The sequence below is a fragment of the Carettochelys insculpta genome, chromosome 8 (assembly GCF_033958435.1).
Source record: "Carettochelys insculpta isolate YL-2023 chromosome 8, ASM3395843v1, whole genome shotgun sequence".
Taxonomy (NCBI): Eukaryota; Metazoa; Chordata; order Testudines; family Carettochelyidae; genus Carettochelys; species Carettochelys insculpta.
The window spans coordinates 54986454-55012794 of record NC_134144.1 but is presented as its reverse complement, the minus strand read 5'-3'; the positions used below and the strand labels follow the sequence as shown (position 1 = coordinate 55012794).

At 41.4% G+C, this 26341-nt stretch overlaps 1 protein-coding gene across 1 annotated transcript in view; it reads right to left on the bottom strand.

The window, feature by feature from the left end:
• LRP1B (LDL receptor related protein 1B) overlaps positions 1 to 26341 on the bottom strand; it is a 1349009-nt gene that overhangs the window by 582630 nt on the left and 740038 nt on the right. Inside the window, exons 8-11 of the mRNA XM_075000767.1 lie at positions 25868 to 26090; positions 21356 to 21527; positions 17345 to 17488; positions 15073 to 15309 (exon numbers count right to left, since the gene is read on the bottom strand). Coding sequence (XP_074856868.1) covers positions 15073 to 15309; positions 17345 to 17488; positions 21356 to 21527; positions 25868 to 26090 — 776 coding nt within the window. The remainder of the gene's footprint in view (positions 1 to 15072; positions 15310 to 17344; positions 17489 to 21355; positions 21528 to 25867; positions 26091 to 26341) is intronic.

Genomic DNA, 26341 nt, shown 5'->3' with positions numbered 1-26341 from the left:
ACCTATGCACATTTTGACTATTTTTGGACCTGTTCTTCCAGGAAGAGCAAAGGGTAATTCCTTGACTTTGTTTCAGCTATTTTATGCTACTATACTAGGATCTATTGGTAGTGCTACACCAGCTCACAACATGCAGTGCCCCACTATTAGGATAATGAAGGTGTCTAGCTGAGCCTTGTAGGGGCTGAGAATTAAACCCAGTTAGGATAAAGATTTGGTTTGTGTCTGTCTGAGGACTTTTAACCCTGCTATTCAAAAATGGGGACAGTTTTCCTGGTGACCTGGCCACAAGGATGAGGGGGGCTGGAAACACTGTGGGGGAAACTAAGGCAGTGAGACTGAAGTGCTATGCACCAGCATGAAGAGGCACAAAGGGGAGGTAACCCCACAATATAACGCAAATGGAATCAGTCAATCCAGAACAACATTCTGTTCATCTCTCTACAATCACTTCAACGTGGGAAACCCTAGGACAGACACACAGCCACTAGGGCCTTAACTTATCACTCAGGCACTGTTAGACTAAAAAAGTATCCAATTCCAGAGTTGATTCCACAGAGAATATCCATCATCTGGTTCCTAGATAACTATGAATGAATGCACTCTAGGTGCCTGACACATTAGTGACCTGACACACTATCAGGAGATTTTTTTTTTTTTTTTAGATCCTGTGGCAGGGTGAGCCTTATTCCTTGGTTCCAGCCTCTTGCTCTGCTCACAGTCACACAGGTAGCTCAAGTCACATGCTCTAGTCACAGTTTGCCCCTATTCCCTGGGCTGAAGGGGGGTAAGGTTCAAGCCACCCCCACATGAAGAGGGGAGTCCAAACATTCCTTATGGGCACTCTTTACCTCTCCTGCTCTCTCTGAAAATGCTGCTAATCCTTCCCTGCTCTTCAACTCACTCTCACCTTCTCTCAAGGAGGGAAGCCTTTTAAACAGTCCTGTGGCAGCATCAGGTGAGCTCAGCTGGCCCCCACTGATTGATAGCTGGCCCTCCTCTGCTCCTTCCCCATGTCAGCTGCTTTTTTTGCCCTGAGGTATCCTTCTACTCATTAGACAGGTGTTGCCTCTCTCCCCTTCTGAGCTAGTCCTCTGGCCTGACGCTGAGCAGTGTCCAAACCATACAGGGCTTTACATATCAATATATGTGCTGACATTAATTTAATAAGCATTAACTCATACAGAGCTTAATAGATCAATATTCATACCAAAGATCTTTTAATATGCAGTCCATATACAAAGACAAGAAGCACAACAAAATGAAAGCAATCCCACAGGCATAAGATATTTTTAGAATACATACACAATATTATGTTTAACCAGTGTTACAGTTTAATATAAAACCAATTCAAGTAGTAATAAGAGCATCTTCTCAAAATACCAGTAAAATAAACTTAAAAGTGGTGCTTCTAAATGATCATTTTAAAAGCTATTGTGAATCAGTAATTAACCTTTGCTAATATTTCTTCCTCAATAAATCAAGTTGATTATTTTATATAAGAAGTAAAAGGAATTATGGGAGCACTATATCAATTTTACATGAGTGAGAGAGTGTGTGTGCATAAAGCTCAGCTGAGAAAAAGCTGTTTAATCCTGTGGCAGTTTAAACAAACTCAACTACATGGGTTTCATCTGTTGCTGGGGCAAATACGTATATAGCTAAAAATAAACATTAAAGCACATAGCTGAAAATAAATATTAAAATACATAGAGACTAAAAGAGGATTAAGCCTTTTAGATCTTTAGAACAAAAGCTCTTTTCATCTCCTAAAATACATCAAGAAATTTAAAAGCAATCATTGCATTTTTACCCCACTTTCCTTCTTCTATTTTATTATTTCCAGTGCCTCTCGTCAATAATATCAGGCTTGACATTTGAAAAAATAATTAAATGTAGTAATACCACACTACATACACTAAAAAGCTAAAGACCATCTACTAAAACTGCATAAATGAAATTTGCTTGGTACATCAAAAGGTTTTAATTAATTGACTCAAATATGCGGTTGATGTTTTAAAAAAAAAAAAAAATCCACAAATTTCACCAGTTGTCCAAGCACACAGACATTAACAACTTTGGTTCATCTCCTTTTACACACACACACACACACACGTGCACACATGCTCACACATAAACAAATACCCTTAAAATTTTTGTAAAATATTTGCATTGGTATGTTGTATTTCTGTATTTCCTTTGTGTGTTTGGCAGTACAAGTACTCTTTTACTATATTTTTTCTACAGTGGCTTGTATAATGGATTTCCGATCTCAATTAGGACTTCTCACTGATACTATAATATTATTGTTACTATCAAAACAAAAAAGCAGTCAAGTAGCACTTCAAAGACTAACAAAATAATTTATTAGGTGAGCTTTCGTGGGACAGACCCACTTCTTCAGACCATAGTAGTAGTAGTAGTAGGCATCCTTCAGTCTGCATAGACTATGGATCGTGCCCTTTAAAGTTTCAATTGAGGACTTCATTTACAGCATCTATTGTGACTATGAAGACCCACACGAGAGTGACAGTCCTTGCTGCATCTCTTGCAGATGTAGTGGATGTCTGACAAGTCCTTATTGTGCTTTCTGCACTCTCGCTTCTCCTCTGCTAGCTGTCTGATCTTCATCTCGCCCTTCTGAAGGCCCTTGTGTAACCCCTGCTTCCATCTGCTGCAGTCGTCTGCTAGTTCTTCCCAGTTGTCCAGCTCGATGTCTACCTCTCTGAGGTCTCTCTTGCACACATCTTTGTAGCGCAACTGGGGGCGTCCGGGAGGTCTGTTGCCAGAGGCTAGCTCACCATACAGGATGTCTTTTGGAATCCTTCCATCATTCATCCCGTGGACGTGGCCAAGCCAGAGGAGTCGACGCTGCCTGAGGAGGGTGTGCATGGTTGGGATTCCAGCTTGCTCGAGGACGGCGGTGTTGTTCACTCTGTCCTTCCATGATATTCCAAGGATGCACCTGAGGCAGTGCAAGTGGAAGACGTTCAGCCTCTTTTCCTGATGGGCATACAGGGTCCAAGTCTCGCTGCCATAAAGAAGGGTACTGAGGATGCAGGCTCTGAAGACTTGCATTTTGGTGTGAGTGTACAGCTTGTTGTTATTCCACACTCTCTTGCTGAGTCTGGACAGAGTTGTGGCCACTTTTCCGATCCTCCTATTTAGCTCGGTGTCCAACAACAGGGTGTCAGTGATGGTGGACCCGAGGTAAACGAACTTGTGGACGACCTCTAACGTATAGTTGTCAATGCTGATTGATGGGGATTCAGCAACATCCTGACCGAGTATGTTTGTCTTCTTTAGGCTGATGGTAAGCCCAAAGTCCTTGCCCAAAGTCCAGTAGTTTTTGAGGACTTCCCGCACCTTAGACTTAGCTTTCAGCCTTGCAAGATTAAACAGTTTCCCATCAGATCTTGTGTGCAGCAAGATGCCCTCTGTTGAAGATCCAAGGACATGCTTCAGGAGGAGTGCGAAGAAGATCCCAAACAATGTCAGAGCAAGCACGCATCCTTGTTTGACACCGCTCCTGATTCTGAAAGCATCCGATCATGCGCCGTCATATTGCATGGTTCCTCTCATGTCTTCGTGGAACGACTGGATCATCTTGAGTAACCGTGGAGGACAGCCTATCTTGTGGAGCAGTTTGAACGGACCATCCCTGCTGACCAAGTCAAAGGCCTTGGTCAAGTCGATGAAGGCTATGTAGAGTGGTTTCCTCTGCTCCCTGAACTTCTCCTGCAGCTGCCTTAGAGAGAAGACCATGTCAACGGTAGACCTCTTTGTGCAGAATCTGCACTGCGATTCGGGGTACACCTTCTCAGCAATCTTCTGGAGTCTGCCAAGGATGACGCGAGTGAACAGTTTACCAGTGACGCTTAGGAGGGAGATTCCACGGTAGTTGTTGCAGTCGCTTCTGTCTCCTTTGTTCTTATACAACGTTACAATGTTAGTGTCGCTCATATCCTGTGGAACCTCACCCTCTTTCCAGCACAGGCACAGTAGCTCATGTAGGGGTTCCAGGAGTGTGTCTGCGGCACATTTGATTACCTCTGGTGGTATACCATCCTGACCAGGGGCCTTTCCTGCTGCAATGCTGTCGATGGCTCTCTTCAGTTCATCCACAGTTGGTTCTTGATCCAGTTCGTCCATTACTGGTAGGAGCTCGACGGCATCGAGGGCTGAGTCAACCACAACGTTCTCGCGTGAGTACAGCTCGGAGTAGTACTCAACCCAGCGCTCCACCAGTTTGGCTTTGTCAGCAATGACTTCACCACATTTGGATTTCAGAGGTGCCATCTTGTTCTGGGTGGGTCCTAATGCCTTCCTCATACCCTCGTACATTCCTCTGAGATTACCAAAGTCGGCACAGGTCTGGATGCTGCTGCATAGCTGGAGCCAGTGGTTGTTGGCACAGCGCCTGGCTATCTGCTGTACTGTTCTTCTGGCCTCTCTAAGTGCTTGCTGGGTACTCTGGCTCGGTGAGTGTTTGTACTCCAGGAGTGCAGCACGCTTCTTTTCAATGACTGGAATCATCTCATCGGAGTCAGCTTCGAACCAGTCATTCGTGTTTCTAGCTCTTCTTCCAAACACCGACAAGGCCGTGTTGTAAACTGTATCCCTCAGATGTTGCCATTTGGATGTCGCATCGGCGTCCCCAGGGCCGCTGTGCATATTTTCCTGGAGGGTCTCTCTGAACTTTTCAGCTTTCTCCGAGTTTGCCATCTTTCTGGCGTCAATGCAGGGCCTTCCAGCAGGTTTAGAGCGGTACAGCTTCTTGGGTCTCAGCTTGAGCTTGGAGCAAACTAGCGAGTGATCTGTATCACAGTCAGCACTATGATAGCTGCATGTCAGAAGGACGTTTTTGAGGTTATTACACCTAGTGATGATCACGTCTAGTTGATGCCAGTGCTTCAAGCGTGGGTGTCTCCACAACACTCTGTGCTGTGGCTTCGTTTGGAAGAATGTGTTTGTGATGCACATTTTGTGGTACGTGCACAGTTCAAGGAGACGCTGTACATTGTCATTCATTTTTCCCACACCGAAGTGTCCTAGCAGGAAGGCCATGAGGCCCAATCAGCTCCAACTCTTGCATTGAAGTCACCCAAGATGTACAGTTGTTCACGAGCAGGTATTTGCGCTACAGCAGCACTAAGCACGTCATAGAACTTGTCTTTTACTTCTGGTGTGGTGTACAGGGTTGGAGCATAAGCGCTGATCAGGTGGACAGGACCAGCGCAAGTTTGAAGCGTGATCCGAAGAAGTCTTTCTGATCCGCCCATGACTAAATCCACCATTTGTAGAAGGGTGTTTCTGACAGCAAAGCCAACACCATGCTCTCTGGGTTCTTCTTGGGCTTTACCCTGCCAGAAAAAGTTGTAGTCCTTTTCCTTTAGAGATCCTGAATCTGCGAGTCGCGTCTCTTGCAGTGCAGCGATATCAACTTGGAGCCTCTTCAGTTCCTCGTTGATGACAGCAGTCTTTCGGGTGTCACTGAAGGTCTTCAGTCAAGCCAGTCAGCATGGTCCGCACATTCCAGCAAGCAAGCTTAAACTGTTGATGTTTCTCATTTCTTGTTGATTTTCTTATTGGTTTGCCTGGTGCCCAAATTTCAGTCACTTGTCAGGTTCAGGAACCTTAAGCCTCACACACCCAGCGAGGCAGGTGAACTGTGGCGGGACAGTACCCTATTGGCTGGGGGCTGCCCAGCTTGAGGCAGAACATGCTATGGTCTGAAGAAGTGGGTTTGCCCATGAAAGCTCGCCTAATAAATTATTTTTTTAGTATTTAAAGTGCTACTTGACTGCTTTTTTGTTTTGATAGTATATAAACTAACACAGCTCCTTCTCTGTTACTATTACTGTTACTAGTGCTACAGTTATGACTACTATTATTACTATGTAATATCTGGTGAGAGTGTTTTCTTTATTTTTAGGGATTAATTATGTGTTTTTTTTCAAAGCCTACGTTTTGCAATTTAAAACTGAGCACTAGTGACCAAATCATCTCATCTTCCCTTTTCTCTACTTGAGATGGCTCTTCTGTCTTCTTCCTCTAAATTTCTGTTTAATGTACCCCACCAAAGGATGTGACTGCCTTGCAGTCTTCATAATATTTATCATCACAACACCTCTGTGATGTCAGAAGCTGTATATATTCCCATTTTACAAATGGAGAACTGAGGGATCAAAACAGGATGTTGCTTGCCCAAGGTCACATAGAAAGTCTGTCATAGGCCAGGGATTGGAACCTATGCCTCCTCAGTCCCAGACTGATGCCCTTATCAATGGAATCCTTTATAATTGCACCTCTTCTCTCCTTGTGAGCCCTCTTTCTCTACTTTGTCCCAACGTAACTTGCTCTGTCTTTTCCACCACTCCTCCTCCCTCCCACACTGAAGGAAAGTGAACAAAAACAGTCTCTGCATATTATTTTCAAACCATCTTTTAAAAATGTGGAAATTAACCATGAAGCATCAGATTCTCTTATCAGTTCTGGCCTCCTCTGTACCACTCAGGAGATGGAAAGAGTCCAGAAACTGGCCACAGATGGTGAGCAGAGCATTTCATTCTTGCAATCTGCTTCTAGGCCCACTGTTCCTACTATTTCTGATCCTAGCATAAGGGCATGTAAGGAAAAACAAGATGGTTTGGCAGAGCTTTGGTCTTTCATGGAAATCCTATACTGCGATGTTTCCCACATGTACCACTAGTGGTATGCGAAAGGATTTCAAGGGGTGCATACAGAAAATAAATTACTAAAAATCAGGAGATAAGCACTGGGCCAGCACTGTGAGAGGGGGTATGCCGATAAGGCCAAAGTTCTGAAAGGGATATGTGAATATTTCAAGTTTGGGAAACACTGCTATACTTGTTTAAAGTCTATCCTCTTAAGTGCCATATGCTTTAATCTGTATTGGGAATAGGGCTAGTGTTTGGAATCAAAGAAACTAATCAGGATACCCAACAACTGCCCACTTATATCGCACTGAATTCCTGGCACCAAAAAATCTAGCCCCAAAAGTTCAAATGTTCTTAAAATTAATGTTCACTTTTGAAAATTCAGGCTGCAGTACATTTGTCATCATCAAAATACTGTTCTATCTCTTGTTAGCTATGCTCTCTGCGTTGTAGTTTGAACCAAAAAGAGTTTACTTCGCCAGCTTCTTTCACTACTGTATAATAATATGCTTAGCAAGACTATCTTGAAATGGACAACTAGTACATAATTGAGAAATGTCAAAAAATATGAGCTACTGAGGAATTTATCACAGAACATAAGTAGGAACTAATCCATAAACTGTCATAGGTATAAAGAAAATAATACATGACAAAAGCAGCAGACACCCTGGCCACAAGCATATCTGAATAAATATAACTTGAATTGTGCTGTCATCCATCCACAGATTATTTCAGGGTGTGTTTTGGAGTCTGTAACTCTGAGCCATGAAAGGTTAAGCGACTTGTAGGCTAAATGACTCAAACTCTCCCTTTAAAGACACATTGGAGGAAGTATATACATAATAATAAAAACTATTCCTTACAAATAGTTAACAAAGCCATGCTAGATAGACTAGACCAGGAAGTGGGGAACCTTTTTCCAGTCTAGGGACACACATCAGAGAGAGAAATATCGGCCAGGGAGGATGCCAAGGTACAACAAGCCTTGGGTATGCCAAGGCTTGGGGATGCTGGGGCTTGCACTCCAGCTAACCTGAGGAGGGGAGGGAGGACCAAGACTTGGGGTTGCTGGCTTCAGCCCTAAGCGGGGGAGGGCGTTGAGGTTTGCTGTGGGTCAGATCCAAGTAAGGTAGAGTTGAAACTGGACTGTGAGCCCTACGTTTCCCATCCCTGGACTAGAGCCTGGAAACTCATAGCTGTATTGTCAGAGAATTAGAAGTAAATACTAATTATATTTGTTTACCTACATCTTGTTAATTGCTAACCATGTAATCAGATGATTCCTGCCTATTGCTATATTCTATTGATTCAGAAACCAAAAGGGAATAGTAGGAGCTAGATTAACTGGGATGTAATAATATCATTGTCATTATTTCTTTTTGAAGTTTGTAGTAATCTCTATGAACTGCTAAGTGTAAAGTTATCTTATGCTAATGAATGCTGCTAATTACCTGGTTACATAGGAAATAGGTTTTACTTCAAAGCTATTATTTTTCACCCAAAGAATTCTTGCTGTCAAGAGGCTATCAATAGCTAGCCAGAGATCTATAAAATAACTCTAAGGCCCTAATAATGTTATCAGAGATCTGCTGAAGCTTGGTCAGGGGAAGCTTGAGTCACAAGAGTGTTTGACTAAGCTCTCCAGCTCCAGTCTGTATTACCCATGGAAGAATCAGAACAAGCCTTATTTATGCACTGCCTGTTTGGACTATAAATGGATTGATTAATTCAGGAAACAGCTTTTGCAACTCAGTACCTCACCATCTCTTCTATGAAACTGACCTAAGAATATTCATTTTTATATATATAATTAGCTCTAAAAGCATAATATTCTTCTTTCTTTTTAGTACTTTTAATTATAAAAAAATTGGCTGTAAGCGTACATTCATTGCCCTAGTAAGTAGTGTGTGGATTGGGAGAACAGTATATGCGATGAACAAGATAAACATATCTGACTTGCGTGTCTGGGTGGTAGTTCCAGGCTCGATTGCTTGAAGGTAATTGAGCTTTTGTCTTCTGGTAAGGTATTATAGAAGTTATTTTGTAGCTGGCTTGGTATCTCTAATTATTAGAATAACCACCAGTTTTGCGGATTGTCTGCATCATTCATTGAAGTTTGTCCTAACCCTTGAACTTTCTCAGTGTGTCCAGCACGAGCAACAATGATCATACAGTCCAATTTTTCACTCAGGATTTGTTTGTTATATAGCACGTTTCTCCTACAAAACCCACTTGTGTTGATCATTGATCTGGTAAATCACATTACCCCTCTCATTGTCCATAACAGAGTGGTAAGTTACAGAACCAAACACAGGACTATAGGTCTCTTTTCAGTGTCACACTAAATTACTTATGCCCTTAGGCCAGAGCAGGGTAGTAAATCTATCTCTAGAAATCCAGTACATGATGCACTGAATGACATCAACAATGCCCTAAGATGAAGTGCAGCAGTTTTACCCAATTTCACTGGGCTGCCACACAATTCAAACGCAATAAAAGCATATGTAAAAGGAGTCATTACTATCTCAATGAACTTGTAATACGATAAACTGTTTAACAGCCTCTCACTATGACTATGTAATATCTCTGGATTCATCAGCATGTTACTAGATCGATCAAGGTTTCAAATTCCTTGCAATTTAATTTTTTTCTTTTCCTGCTTGTTTTTGCCTGGTTTTCTCATTTTTTTAATGATTTCTCTTAAATAACAAAAAAAGCACATTTAATTTTAAAATATAATGTTAAAACTTATTGAAATATGATGCAGACATATATTAAACACTGAAATAAAAGTAGTAACAATGTCCATGCCCACTTTAAGTTGCCCTGCTGAGAACAGATGTTTCAGCAAGCATACTTTAACTTTTCATAATAGAAAATGAAAGGCAAAAAAGTCACAGGAAGACATCAGATGGATGGCTTTTTTAAACTGTCCTTTCCCTATAAATGTCTTCCACATCATTGTGCAGGCACAGCAGCTGTTAGCGAGGAACATGGATTAATGAAAAGATAAGAGCACAGTTATTTTAACATAAAAAGATCAATCAACATAGAGAAGGCTCCTATCGGTAACACTGATACTTATGTCATTGGCAATACAAAAGATTTAGAGTAAGTCAGGATTCAGAAATTCATGGTTTCTGTATTTTTTAATATCCACCAACTCCTGTAACCGCAAAATAAGTAGGATCATTTTAATCTGTATTCTCTGAAACTGTTACCACTGATGTAACTCTCAGGTCTGTCTTATTATTATTGCTCTTTTCATGAGGCAGACCACCACCCACACTGATCTGAACTTCGATAAGAGACAACTAATTTAAAATAAATTAGAAAAAAAGCAAATTAATTTAAACTGAAATAGTTTGTAGAAATATATCAGTTGCAACAAAACTAATGTCAGGAAGGCTTCTGTGACCCAGCAGGGACTTTGTGGTCAAAGCCAGAAAGTGATTCACCCAAGAAAAACAAATATCTAAGAGCTTTCATTCTCAGATGTTATCATGCTAAAATTTTTCTGGGAATTTATCTGTATTTTTTTTACAAAAATTAAATATAGGTGAAATTCAGTGGAAAAAAATTAGCTGCACAGGTGTGTGGGCAGAAAAACAACAACAGAAAAGTAAAAATATTTTAAGCAAACACAATTGAGTGCTGTGTTTAATACTTTTGTGGGTTTTTTTTTTAAACTTTACTATGCAGAGGAAGTTGGAGGGGTCATACTGCAAGGCTGGGGTCCAAATAGATTCTGTGCATCAGAGAAAGCAGGTGGCTCCTATCTCCTAGGTCGCTTTCCATCTGTCTCCCCACAACAGCTCTGTAGCTATCTACTGGCAGTGACCCTCCTCTGAACAGGTCCACTATGTCATCTAGCAGGGACTCTTTAAGGGACAGCTAGGAACAGGGAATTGCAGAACTTGCAAAATTCGTGTTAAAAAGAAAAATCAGTAAACCCAGAACATTGGGGTTTTTCAAAACTGTGAAATTTTTCAGTTATCTTCCATAAATTCCAAAAAGAAAAAGGGAAAAAATGTTTAAACAGAAAAACAAATGCAAACATGCAGTTATGAAGACTACTAGAAACATGTCACGTTTATATCGATGACTGATATTAGACTTTTAGGGCAAAAAGTTTTAAAATATATGAGTTTCCCAAAACATGTTGAACAACCTCTGCTTGTGTCACTAATAAAGTCATGTATTGATGTATTTTGGTCTTCAATCTTGCTCAATATGGATCCAATGTAATTTTTTGTCATAAACACTGAATGAATGATGGGAGGCTGCTCTCTGAAATGGGGGAAAAGACTACTAGCAAGAGTAGTTATGTCAGGCTCTTCATACCACCTGAGCAGCATTTTGACTAGTTTAATTCTTGCATCAGTAGCCCCCCTTCTGTCATGGCCCTGTCCATCTCCACCACTTTCCAAACAAAACTTTTTGGACAACACTGCATAATGCACTTCTATTTTGCTCTCTTTAGGACAATGCTGAAAAGGACCTTTTATATACTCACCCATGCCAGAGTACATTGTGTACTATATTAATAGTAACTAACATTCCAAAATTAGTATGAAATGACAAACTATAATTCAATAGTTCAAAAATGGTCTCAGTTTTCAACAGTGAGCTAAGAATTACTTGGGCTACGTCTACACGTGAACCCTACATCGAAGTAGCCTATTTTGATGTGGCGACATCGAAATAGGCTAGAATAACATCTACACGTCCTCCAGGGCTGGCAACGTCGATGTTCAACATCAACGTTGCGCAGCACCACATCGAAATAGGCCCTGTGAGGGAACGTCTACATGCCAAAGTAGCACACATCGAAATAAGGGTGCCAGACACAGCTGCAGACAGGGTCACAGGGCGGACTCAACAGCAAGTCGCTCGCTTAAAGGGCCCCTCCCAGACACACTTTCACTAAACAGCGCAACATACACAGAGCTGACAACTAGTTGCAGACCCTGTGCATGCAGCGTGGATCCCCAGCTGCAGCAGCAGCAGCCAGAAGCCCTGGCTTATGGGCTGCTGCACACGGTGACCATAGAGCCCCGCAAGGGCTGGAGAGAGAGCATCTCTCAACCCCCCAGCTGATGGCCGCCATGGAGGACCCCGCTATTTCGATGTTGTGGGACGCGGATCGTCTACACGTTCCCTACTTCGACGTTGAACGTTGAAGTAGGGCGCTATTCCCATCCCCTCATGGGGCTAGCGACTTCGCCGCCTCGCCGCCTAATGTCGATTTCAACTTCGAAAGAGCGCCCAACACGTGTAGCCGTGACGGGCGCTATTTCGAAGTTGGTGCCGCTACTTCGAAATAGCGTGCACGTGTAGACACGGCTTTGGTGACCACTCTTGTTAAAATTATTTCTTCTGGTACATGTAACTCAATATGCACACAATTTGAGTTGTTTCACAGACTGCAATAAACTCTGTGACATCCTGTAGTGAGGTGTCATGGCCTTCCCCTGCCCCAGAAGCACAGGAATCCTCCCAGAGGCCTTGGAGGGTGCAGCCAGAGTACTCATGCCCCACCCCCGCTGGGACTGAGCTGTTAGACAGGAAGTGCTAGAGACCAGGATATGCAGCTCATTAAAAGGGCAGCCTCTGAGCCAAATAGACATCCCAGGCTGGGCTCCTGATTGCAGGAGATGAATAGCCCACACCAGACCTGCAGACTGGCCAGACTGGTTGGCCAGCTACCCTGACCCAACTCCAGAGGCATGCCTAGGCCTGCCATTGCCTGCCACCCAGAGGTCTCTAATCTACCTGAGCCCCCTGTCCTGCTGTGGGCTCGCTAACAGGAAGGTCCTGATCTGCCCAAGTCTCCAGGCCTACTACCCACCACCTATTGTAGCCAAACAAAAGTCTCCCTCTTACAAGCCAGCTTGCTTGCTGCCCTCCCCCCCCCCGCCCCGAGGTGCCTCACAAGCACACAGGGCACGGAAAAAGCTGCTGACAGCACAGTCTTTGATGTCTCTCATTGAGGCCCAGATGTGCTAGCTCATCTTGACCCTGAGAAACAGAAAGTACAGATAAAAAGCTAACAGGCCAAACGGTCAACAAGATATGTGGGGGGAACCTCAGGAAATCACCCCAGCTGGCATTGATGGATTTGATGCCCACACAGCCATCCCAGAAGAGGAAATCTCCGCCCCTGCAAAAGAATGTCCTGTACTCCCAAATTGCTTATCTCCTGTCTTACAAGTGCAAATTAAGTCAGAATTGCCCTTGTAAAAACTGGTGTCACAAAAGACAGACCAGAACAATCTGGCACCACAGATAAGAAAGAGAATACGTGACCCAGGGGTTTAAAGGTGGGCCCAGCAGAACTCTATCTCTGAGTGCATTCCACCCAACTACCTGCTGTTCAGGTCAGGTGATTGCCTCCCGAGGTCCGCAACTGGGGACGCCCAACCTCGTATTCGTCTTTCCGTGGAATTGAGTGACCGATCCAGCTTGGCTACGCTGGTATCGAGAGACGCAAGGAGGGTAAGATACACCCACATTAAGGTCTCCTTTTTGGTGTACACAGATAAAGAATTAGAGCTCTGTAACTAGATGTAGTTGTATTAAGATATCATTATGGTAGCTGGTAACAGATATCTTTGTATTGGATTGTAACGTAACCTGTTAACACCTGTACTCTGCTAGCATATAAGAAGTAGACAATAGCCTTTTGTAACCGCATGCTTATAACTGTAGCTTAAATAAACTCTGTCACTGCAACACAGGCTTAGATCTTAACTAGTTACAAGTTTATTTAAGCTACAGTTATAAGCATGAGGTTACAAAAGGCTATTGTCTACTTCTTATATGCACAATAAAAAGAACTTTAACTGTTTGGTTACCAAAGCCTGGCCATTTGTGAGAGCGCTAGGAGCTCCCTGCTCCAGCTGTAAAAAACTGGGTTGTTTAGGACCCAGGGGAATACCTCACCGCACATTACCCAGCCACTGGCTAACACCTATCCAGAAGACATGGACCTGCCTGATCTCCCAGATGACTCTGAATGGGACCTTGTGCCAGTGGAGGTGGAGGTAGGGAGTAGCCTGGGGGACTCCCTGCCAGAACCAATGTCAGCGTATTGTGGCCTGGATCCTCATTGACCGGCAGCCAGCAATGCTGCTAGTGTAATATTTGCCTGCTCAGTCCTATGGCAAGGAGCTCAGCCTTCTACTAACTGCTACCCCACCTTGCCCCGAGTGAGGTGCCTACATACTGTTTGACTGCTCAGCTCTTCTGCAAGGAGCTGAGCCTTACACTTTCTGCTGTCCCACCCTGCCCTAGGGTGAGGTGCTTGCATGCTCTTTGTCTGCTCAGCCCAGTTAAAGAGAAACTGAGCCCCACAGCAGACCAAAGAAAACCAGTGGTGAACTCTCTGTGCAGGGAATATTTTGTATAAAGCTGGATGATGGTAGATTTGTCACTTCAGGCACTAACTGCCCTTTTTCCATTGTAAGGGGAGACTGTAAGGTATGCTCAGGTTGTCCAGTGGCAGGGTATGGAGAAGGTGAGGGTGAATGAGAAACAGAGCTGCACATAACCTCTTATTAGCACAATATTCTTGAGACACCTTGTGTCAGTAGCATAACTAAAGTTTAATCTTGCATAGACCTAATGTCCTAGAGCTATGTGACCCCATTAGGGAATGGAAGATGGCTACCAACAGCCTCCTTATCTTTCCCTGTAGCTCAGATAGAGTGGAAACCTAAATCCATAGTGCTTTGATGATAGCCAGGACATGAGTGAAGTCCTGCCAGTGAAGGCTGCTGAATTACCCTACTGGCACTCTGCTGATATCACCTCACCAGCCAACACAGTCCAGTTTTGCTGTCTTCCTCCAGGCAGCTGCCAAAAGGAAGATTGTGATATTCTTCTTAGCAAACTGTTTGCAGTTAAGGTATCCACTAAAATCTCAACCACTTTTGAATACTTTGTAGCTATTGCATTTGATGCAGCCCAATTTATACACCTTTTTCCACTGGCATTATTTTATTTTATTATTACATCATTTACTGAAACTTATTTGGTATCAGGTAGAGCATAATAGATCCTAAACATCTCCCATCTGTATTTCACAGGTGCTGAGAAAAACATGAAAGGCAGTGAGAGCTGCAGGTGCTCAGCACCTGTGAAAGTTTTCCCTCTAGAAACAGTAAAGTGCAAATGCAAAGCAGGAAAAACAACAAAATAAAACGAAACAAAACAAAAAGGGAAAAAGGAAATTAACTAAACTTCTCCAATCTTTAAAATCGTTCAGTTTGGCTTCAGGTTCAGTTAGAACTTTGGGTGAGCCTTTTAAGTGATTTGGCTTCTACATGGCTCAGTCCTCTCTCTCATTAGTGACATTCTTCTGTGGTTGCTATCACCTCTTATCACTTACCATCTTTCAAGATTGTTTCACGCTCTGTGCCATCAACTTTCTGTCTCCCAATCAAGAAGCTTGTGGTATCAGCAAAGTAAATGTAATTAGTCTCAGCATGAAAATCCAGAGCACGAGGGTTGACGAGGTTTTCTATGGGAATCATATATTCATCAGCAACTTTGGAATTCAAGTCCATTCCTCTTATGATTCCTGGGCGTCCCTTCCCATAAAACAGGAATAGCTCATTCTTTGGTCCTGAAGAAGAAAGATTACAAATTGCAAATAACTGATGTTGCCTAATCTTCAATATGCTGCGTAATGTCACTTGTTAATTAACTTGCACAGTTAGAGGTTTCTCATTCAATACAAAAATTAAACCCTTACATATTCTGAGCCTATCTAAACTCAAAAAGGCTAGCTAATTGCATCATCTTAATTAAAATACAAACAACTTCTGTGTTTTGGTTATACCCAATTAATCATTCTTTTGTCTGGTACAGTCCATGTTGCAAAAACATGACAGATCATGAGATCACACTGACTACAAAGTTGAATGGGCGTGTATAATATCACAGGAATTTAATTTTACAATTCATTAGGCTCTGTCAAGGCTGTTGTAGACAGTGACTATGGCATGAATTAAATTTGACAATACCGGACATTATGGGAAATTCAAAACAAACCACCCAAAATCTTTCATTGGAAGACAGACACATGGATAGTGCTAAGAAGCCACACAAATGATTCTTGATATTTTGCTACAAACATAAGCATAAAAAGTCATTGCACAACTTTTCCTCAATGCCTTAACTAAATCTTAACTAAACTATTAACTAAATCCTTTTAGTTTTTGTGTATAACAACCTGATCTGCATGAAATTCAGTTGTAAGGTGGGAAGAAAGTATAAAATATTAGTTGGAAAATTTTACCTGAGTTTTTAATTGCTGATGCTCAAAACACAAAACCTTCAGAAAATCAATTTAGTTTACCTATAAGTGTCAAAATGCCAGCATCTATGTATCTGTGTGGTCCTCATCACACTAGTCACAGAGAGGTAGCTGTGTCGGTCTGTATCTTCACAAAACAAAAGAGCAGTCCAGTAGCACTTTTACGGCTGTGTCTACCCTGGAGAGTTCTGTCGACAGAAGGGGATGCATACTGTAGACAGAAGTGCCACGTAGACATGTCTGTCCACAGGGAGGGCTTCCTATTGCCAGGCCACCCTGTTTGCAGAGCTGCCATCCTGCTTTCCGTCACCAGAGGACAGTGCAGTCTGGCAGTTTTCTGTCGACAGATCAAGATGTGTGTAGCAACAATCTAGTGGCAGAGGTTCTGTCGAGATTTCCCTGTCAGTAGAAGCTGCCCTGTGTACACATAGCCTAACAAAATAATTTTTAAGTGATGAGCTTTCATGGGACAGACCCATTTCTTCAGTTCCAAATGGCTAAATACAGTGCTTTTCATGGTGAATAGTCATAGGGAGATCTCTCCCCTGAACTCTCATCCCCTAATAAATTATTTTGATAGTCTTTTAAGTGTTACAGGACTGCTCTTTTGTCCCATTTCACTACTATCTGACCTAAATCAAATGCCTTTGGCCAAGAGATCAGACTAAAAATCCCAGAAAAATAAACCAAAACCATAAAACTTTTAGGACTCATATGTGGTTGTGTCACATAATCCACAAGCTGTGTTTCTTTCAGAACATTTCATCTCCTGGAGGTCCCAGCCAAACCAGGAAAGTCAGGGAAGAAATACTTAAGCTTCAAAATATATGTGCATTTGTTTCAAGAAGTATTTAGCGGTCATCTAAGACGGTTCTTACGTTACTTAAATCAACTTGTTCTCCCAAATTATCATGGACAAAGCCCTGTTTGTCTTATACACACATTGGGACTGCTTATGAATGAGAATGGTGAAAACAATTTGGCCCTCTATGGGAAAAAATGTTGTGGAAGTATGAAATGCTGTTGTAGTACTTGGTGAATTGTGACACCACATTACATGAAAATTTAGGTTTTATTTTTGATGTTGTTTTTTGGTTTTGGTTTTTATTTTAGTCAATAGTTCCTCATGTTCAATTTACCCACTTCCCTAGAGCGACTTTAGTAAAGCAGCCTTAAGGGAATAAAGGAGTATGCGAGCAAAATGGCAGCTGTAAATTTCAAGGAAATTTTAGCTAACAACTTGTATTATTTCTGTTGTTGTTGATGATGATGTTAATTAACACTCAGAGTTCTACTCTGAAATATTAGCTGCTGGCAAAGTGTTTGATTTTTAACAACATACTTTTGCATGACCTGCCATCACTTCCCAAGATGAAGCCAGTCCTGCAGCGACAAGTCCGTGTTTTGTAGTTGCTGCTGAGCAAACAGATGTGTGAACATCCCCCTGGCATTCCATATGGGTCTACTTCACACGCATGGCTTCTGACTACAACAAATGAAAAATAGCATGCTTGAAATCCTTTAAAAGCAAGATAATTATGTGCTCCAGCACGTAGAGAGTTTAGACAGAAAAGTGAATCTGAGTTATAGCCCATCTTTTCCCAGCATACAATCATAAAAGAGGTCAGACATTTTAAAAATGATACTCCAGATAAGCAAGTATATAAATTCAAAGTGCTGTAATGTAGCTTCTAAACCACATTCAGCACTGGAGTAGGTATGAAGGCACCTGTACAAGCAATAGACATAAGAAGCATTTGCTGAACTACCACCTCACAGTGGAGACTGACATTAGTTAGTTATGTTCAATGTAGACAGGGCTTGGATTGTGGCATGTCCACGTACAGGGACACAAGAACAATAAGGTTCCTGGCACATTTGCACACTAGGCACAGTTTGCCCAAAATATTCTTTTCTCTTGGTCTTACTCTTTAAAGCATGCTTCTGAATCAATAGTAAGAGTACCCAGAGTTATGTTGGGAACATATCTGATAATCAAGAAAACGGGAGACTTGGCATCTAATTGCACTTGTCAGAAGATATCATCTCACAGGATTCTTACTCAGGGCTGTTAGCTACTTAGTGTGCTAGTTCACAATTCTTGTAGTTCTTTAGATTTATTGATGCTTGAGGCTACAGTCAGGGAGCTGCAATGTGAATTAGACCACCAACTGACTGGTACATGCCACTCTGACAAGCATAAATGTTGCCCTGTGAACATTCTAGCCAGATCCTGTGACTGAGCAGAAGGCAGAACTGCCAGCAAGTAAAGCTGTTCTAGATGAGCAACATAATATCAAATATATGCTGCAGAGAAATTTTAATGATAGGGTGTCCGGGGAAAGCAAACTCCAGCTCCACCCCAAGTCTCTTCACAGAGCTCTGTGTCTGTTTACAGGGCTGGGTCTGGGAGGGGCAGGAAAAGGAGCACGAGCAGAACTGCCAGCAGTCCCTCACCCCATGAAATGTGAGATGGGGAGGTGAGAGGTCCCAGGCTGAGAGTGGAATGGATTATGTGGAGTAGTATATCCTACCCTGCTATACCAACAAGAAATGTTTTTCACTTGAACCACTGCCAAACTGCAAGCTGTTCAACAAACTTTGGCCCTGGAACTCCTGGGACTCTGTCACTGAGGTGTTTATTACCTCATCAGTACAAGAGGATCATGAAACTAGAAAAATATTACAGCAGAGAAAAAAGAAAGGAGAGGATAGAAGTTCTGGGAAAAAATTAGTAATGCCTGCACACCAAAACAGGTGCTGGAACACCAGAGCATGAAGAATAAAAGGTACCAAAGCCCTGAGAAAAGGAAGTGCCAAAGAACCCAGGTAAAAGCAGGTGCTCACATAGGATAAATACTGCTAAAGGCTACCAGACAGACTTAAATATAATCCTGGGTGCTTGAGACCAAAGAAACATGGTCTCCAGCCACTGGAGAATATTTGCCAACTTGGTCAAGGAGCAAATGACTGCAGGATTTAGAAGGCATTTTTTTTTTTTTTGCACAGTAGTGCAGATATATGATGGATGCTAGATAGCAGGATGTGCTATCATTCAGTATCATGATCATCCCTACCCTTTCCAGATATGCCTGATGTGAATGATACCCCTCCACTACTTTTCTCATTCAGTGAGACAGATTATGGATTTCTCCTATATAGGGTATTTGGAGACAGGTTTCTAAAGTTCTAATTTCACCCATCTATTTTCACCCAACCCTATTTTATTTTTATTTCCAACTTTATGGCTGTGGCCACACTTGGACAAACCTTCGAAATGGCTACACTAATAGCCAAATCGAAGAATACTAATGAGGAGCTGAACTGAATATTCAGTGCCTCATTAGCATTCACAGGCTTCTGACCGTGGTGCTACGAAAGCATTGTTTTCAAATGCGCATGGCTTGGCCTGGTTACATGGGGGACCTTTTCGAAAGGACCCCACACATTTCAAGATCTCTTTATTCCCCTCAGCTGGGAATATTCAATTCAGCGCTTCATTAGTATTCTTCGATTTGGCCATTAGCATGGCCGTTTCCAAGGTTTGGCCAAGTATCTTTGTTTTTTTTACAAATAAAATATTTCAAGATCAATATTCAAAAGGCATAATAGGAACATAACCAAGGTGAAGGCAGGTCTACAGAAGACCTGAAAGTTGATCTTAGATATGCAATTCCAGCTACAACAATTGCCTAGCTGGACTCAACATATCTAAGATCAATTTATCTGGCCATCCTCACAGAGGGAGGTCAATGGGAGAGTTTCTCCCATCAACCTCCCTTATTCCTCATGGCTGCATCTACACAGCCACCTCCCTTCCATAAAGGGCATGGTAATGAGCAAAGGGAAATATTCAAATGGGACATAGATTTAAATAGCTCATGCCTCATTTGCATAGTCCCACAATATTTCGCTTCTGGATGAGCCGCTTTCAGAAGCTACAGGGCCATGTAGACGGGGCCCTTCTGGGAGGAACCAACCCTTCTGGAAGCCCCCTTATTTTTCAGACATTTGAGGAATAAGTGGGTTTTCAGAAGTGGGGGTTACCTCCGGAAGGACCCTGTCTACACGGCCCTGTAGCTTCTGGAAGGGACTCTTTCGGAGTGAAATCTTGTGGCACTATGCAAATGAGGCATGAGAAATTTAAATCCTCCCCTCATTTGAGTATTCCCATTTGCCAATTACCACACCCCTTCCAGAAGGGAGGGGGCTGTGTAGATATAGCAAATGAGAATGAGGAGTACCAGGGTTGCCTGTCAAGCCCTGATGGTTCAATTTAGGGCATCCCCACTAGGTGCACTAAATTGAATCTCAGAAGATCAACCCTTACCAGGTCAATCTTCCAGGAAGTATACACATACACTGAGATAGTCTGTATGGCAAATCATAATGAGCAACTACCATGTCCATTGAGAACATAATAATTGGCCTAGTATACCAAACAACACAGGAGAATACCGCATAAACCCAAATAATATAACCAATGTTACATCAAAATAATAGATCCTGGTTGCTAACCCTCCTTGCTCTCCATGAGGACAAATTATCAGCTTACAGCCATATGATTTTCACGACGACATCTGCAGGCCAACGTTCTCAGTCATGGCTTGAAAATCAGTTCAACCAATCTATATAAAGTGAGAGCTTGATGCAAATTCCAAGCCCTTTGTGACATAAACAGTTCAGTTATGTAGCAACATATTGTTTGTAAAGCTGGTGTGCCAATTCTCATGAGGAGAAGCCAACACAATATTATCTGTTACCATGAATGACATCAAATCGTTCTTCTTGGGAAACCCTCATTTTACATAATTAGAGTCTTAACTTTCAGCGTGTTCACATTCATAATTTCCACAAAAAACAGTTGGTATTTTGAATGTGCAAGGTATGTAAGGTCAGGCCTGCTATTTGGACCCTGCAGGAATGGGATTTTCAATTTGATAAAAACGCTTAAGATTTTGAATGTTTTCATTTTGAATTGGCAGTAAAACAAGAAAACTCAAAAATGTGCAAAAAATGTGAGAAATATTCCATTTTAAGAGAACTGCAACATGCTTGCTGGCTTGCTTACTCCCCACCTAGCAAGCGGAGGTGTCCTGAGATGTCCATCAGGCGGGCAACTGGAAAGCCGGGCAGCCCAAAGAGCTTGGGAGCCTGAGAAGCTGTCCAACCAGGGTTTAGTCAACAGCCTTCAGCAACCTACCTTGTAACCAGACAGAGATCCAGATATCCCAGCAGCTGGGCAGTGTGCAAGTGTAAGGATCCCTGGATGCCCATTGATTTCAGTGAAGTTATACCAAGATTTACTTTGGATCCAAAGAAGTCGATACCAAAAAGAGAATTTTGAACTTACCTAATGGTTGAATTCTTTTCTGGTAGACATGAATCTCTCTTGCATTTTCAAGTTTAATGAGTGACTGGATATCTGTGCCATTGTATCTATTTATTCGTATGATGCTGAAGTTATCTGAATTAGTTGAATATAGATAGTTTTCAAATACTGATAAACTATAAAGGTGCCTAACCTGAAAAAGAGGAAAAAAATGGCTATTTTTCATGACTTAATAATAAATAGCGTAGTATGTGCAGCCGTACAAAAACCTCCAGTTGTTGGAAAAATATCAATAAATGTATGTAAAATCTCAGTGAAGCCAAACTTTCAAGTGACTTCTACTTTCATTTCACTACAGCAATATAATATCTTACTGAAATTCTTGTTTTACAATTACATTTACAAAAAAAAAGGAAAGACCAAAAAAATAGATATTTATTTAGCATTCCAAATACACTCTAACAGACTTTATTTTGTCTTGCCTGTGTCTGTCTTTTGTACTGTAAACTCCTCATTTCAGGAAATGTTTTGTGTCTTGTACAGTATTTTGTACATTGTTAATGATTAACAAATAAATACAAAAAATAACAAGAGCATTCAGTAAAGAGCAGAAAAGGCTATTATCTACATATAAAAAGGAAGAATCAGGCATGCACAATATGTAAGGTGACCCACTTTCCCTGTGTGAAAAATGTAATTAGAGTTGAGTAAATGCTTTAAAAAATTTGAATAAATATTTTCTTAAATTTTAAAGTGAGTTCCCCAATGCTTTGCTACACCTAACTGTAGGAATCAGTGAAATATCAAGAAAACGGCAATGAAGGAGGTTCCTTCAAGCCTTCCAGAGGCATCTAACTAAAGAGCTATTTTTTTAAGATCAAGAGACTTAGTCCTCCATGTCCAAGAGCAGGTTGAGACAACCAAAGGCCCAGCAGGTGCAGATAAAAGAAGCTGCAGGGCCTTAGAAGGTCAATTTCTCCCTGGGAACAGAGGAATGAAAAAGGGTGCTCCTCTCTAGCCCCAAAACAGAAAAGAACCAGAGGCAGTAAAAGGGACCTTACAGGGAGAATCCTAAGGAAATAGCAGGGATGGACTAATGTGAACAATATGTAGTTGTTCTGTGTGAGGTCCCTGGATTGGAACCACAAGTAGGGGTGGGCTTGGTTTTCCCTACCAGCCACAGATAAGTTGGCATCAACCCCAAAAAGGAGACAAGCCTCCTTTGGGACTCAGAATAAACAGCTGAATTTAAAGGACCTTGTGGATGAAGAACTTAGTGGGGACAGACAGCCTGTTTAAGTACTGAACTCTTTGATACCTAGGAAGGTTCATCTGGACTTTGTGACTTGACCAGAGGGCCAATCCATTGAAGATCAGCTGTTAGGGGAGAAAAGGAGTGTAATACCCCATGTAGATGCTCAAACCATTTCACAGGTGAATACCCCTTTACACCAGCCTTGCACTCCCTTTTGTGTTCACTTTCTATGCGTTTTTGGATGGCTCAGATTTATGGGCACAAATAGTCACAATGTAAATTCCAACATTTTATTCATGGTATTCAGGCTTGATATGTGCATCTATGCATCTGTGCAAGTGAATTAATCAAATCAAGAAACAGGAACACAAAATTAATTAACTAGCCATTAACATTTATCAAACAACTTGAATGTCAAATGTCCAATAATCCAAAAGACTGTTTGTGATCAACTGAAAGAGTTTTTAAAAATGGTAAAAATAATTATTTTGGGAAAATAATCAAGGAAATTCCAGTCTTGTGGCAAATATTCCAAAAGTAGAATATTTGGTTCAATGAACTGAGACATTCACTTTGCCGTATCCACTCAGCTTTTGTTATGCTGGAGATACAAGTGCCTTTCCAAAAATTCGTATTTTGTACAACTAAAATCAAATCCACTTCTGAAAATTACACCTACTGAGACAGATCTTGGCATCCACACTCAGCACTGATCCTGTCAAAACTCCACACTGAAATAACTGGAAGTTTTGGCTGATTGAGACTCAACATGATTCAGTCCAATAACAGTAGTGTGGATGTGGAGAAAAAAACACTGAAAATAATGATGTATCAGCAACACTTTCCCAATGATTCACTAAGAAAATATATTTGTGCATATTTTACTATAGAAGTAACAGAGCCCTGTGCTGAAGAGAAATATTGTCTCCTACATTATAATCTCTTTTTCACTCAATTTGCCCATTTCTTAATGTTTTATTATTCATTTGCATCCCATTATGAGGTACTACACTGACTTAATTGGAGTTGTGTGAGTATATTTTATGATACTTTAATTTTTATCTGTTTTATGCACTATTGTGATGTTTTAAACAAAATATATAATACCCCAAGTATCTTGCAAATAAAAAAAACATATAGCTCACTTCCAAGAGTAGTCTGATGGAAACCAAAGAAATTCTTCACAGTAGTATAGATAACCAATAAGCCAAATCTAGTTTGTAAGATCAAATCTTTACTACCACAAAAGAATCCTACTTAGTATAATATAAATACAGATTCTAATCAATTATTTGTATAAGATAAGCATGTTTTACAAGAGCAAACAAAAACAGAAAGAATTCCATTTCCCAATTTTTAAGTACATCAATATATTCAATCACCTCAATTTTCTCTCTGTTTGATTACACAGCCTCTTCTCCTGCTAATAATTTTTTAAGGCCTGACTTTTCAGAAATCTCCAGCTTCCCAATAACTAGAGCAAATTCAGCCCTCCTGGGATAAACTGACAACTCTATTGAAATCACCAGGATTTTATAGGGCCTATGGAGTTGAGTGAGATGGTTGACTGGCTGTTGTTTCTGTATGTGATTTAGCAGGCTGCCCTAATAGCCCATTCTAATGCTTAACTTCTTGCTACTTCTCACTGACTCAAAAAAACAACATTCAAAGACATATCTTCTGTTCTTATCTAGCTAGGTTGTTAACCAACGCAGTTCCTCTGATCTGTTTTAGGAACTAACAGGAAGAGGAAAAAGGGCAGGGTGTGTGTGTGTGGAAACAGGCTAAACTGTATTCTCTGCTAAGGCACTTTAACAGACCGAATGAGTGATTGTAAGCTGCTAAAACTGCATGGCAGTTCCTGCTAACAACAGATCCCTCAGTGAAGGAATGTGCCAGCAGCACCAGATGCTGAAAGGATTCAAATTTACAGGAACCACCCCCCACCCCCACTTTCCAGTACAATTGCCAAACATCATGGCCAATGCAGTCCATGACAAAAACTGTGAAGTCTGATATCCTGTCTGCCCACATGAACATCTCTTTGAGATTTCCTGTATTCATATTTTAAAATCAAAAGTTAAAAATAGTATGTTGTTTTATGTAATGTGCTCATTCTGAAGTCTCCTGCTTTTAATTATTCTACAGATGTAAAACTTGTAATCTGCAGCTGAGATAGACCCAGCCACACACGTGGACAACTCCAGAAGCCCCGACTGTCACTACGAGCAGAGTGTAGGAACAGCTGCCTTTGTTGCTGTCCCTTCAGATTTCCAGCTGTCCTCACAACTGCCACAGAACCTTTAATTCCCTGGCTACATACTACACTCTAGTCAGAAGCCAGAAGGGAAGCAACAGAAACACCATGCTGCTGCCTGCTGATATATTACTGCTCAGCAGATTTATCACTGTCCCATGGATTAAGGACTTGGTTTCAACTCCTACTGAAATGAATGCAGAGACTCTCACTGATTTCAGTGGAAATTGGATCAGTTTATATTAATCCAGACTGGCCTGGAAAGATGAACACATCTCAATAATCATCTTTTCTTTCTTTGGTGTTATCAGACTGGATCTCCTCATTTCTCTCTCCTTCACAGAGAGTTGATGCTGCTAGACTTACTTCTGACTCTAATGTCCTTCCACGTTCCTCCATTGAGATCTTCATACCTCTGTTTCCTCTCCTGATGTCTTTCACGGGCTAGATTGTCTCTCATGTACATCTCCTAAGACTCACATCAAGGATTTGGCCCATTGAGAGTAAGGTGAAATAAACAGCACGTAAAAAAGAACAGGGGTTGGCAATAAGCAGTCTGTTGGCCAGATAAGGTTTTCCAGGGCTAGTCACTGGTGGGTTACTCGTGCATTATTTACCTGCACATATACAGGTGCAGCTGCTTGCAGCTCCTGTTGGCTATGCATTACTGTATCCAGCCAATATGAGCTGTAGGATATGATGTCTGAGTCCATGCAGCTTCCAAGAGCTCCCATTGGCCAGGAACAGCATCTATGGCCAATGGGAGCTGCAAGTGGTTGTACCTACAGATGAGCTGGTAAATTATGTGCTGGTAGCCCACTAGGCATTAATCATGTAGAAACGACTGTTGCTTGTTAACCATCCCTGATATAGAATATGCACCTGAGTACTTGACTGCTGGACTCATTTGGACCAAACAAAAATAATGAACCTTAAAACAAATATTTATTAATATTATGCACATTCTTTTAACAGTACTGTTATTTTACTACATTATCTGAATAATCAAATAAATACTTACCTGATGGCCTTGAATTACTCTATGCCTGTTTCTTCCTTGATAGTCAACAACTTCTATGCAGTCCAGATAAATATCTATCCAGTAAACATATTTATTGACCAAGTCTACTGCAAGAGCAGTTGGCTGCTCAATTTTAGATTCTACTATCCTTGTTCTATTCATCCCATCCATATCACATCTCTCAATTTTGGCAATATTCCCATAATCGGTAAAGAAAAGTTTTCTGTTGAAAGAAAATAAATTGCAGTGAGTCTGTTTTTGCTTTATTATTTTTAGGAGGTTGAGTTTTATGGGTAGGTCCCCTGTGGGGCATTCTGTAAAACAAGTTTTCATTGTAATTCATTTCAGTGATTACATCTGTTAGTAACCCATAACCATTACCATATAATATCAATCGTAAGCAGAGAACTCTGCTAATGAATATTGTAAGGCATGAGGGAGCAGGTTAACTAAAGATGTGAAATATTCCAGCAA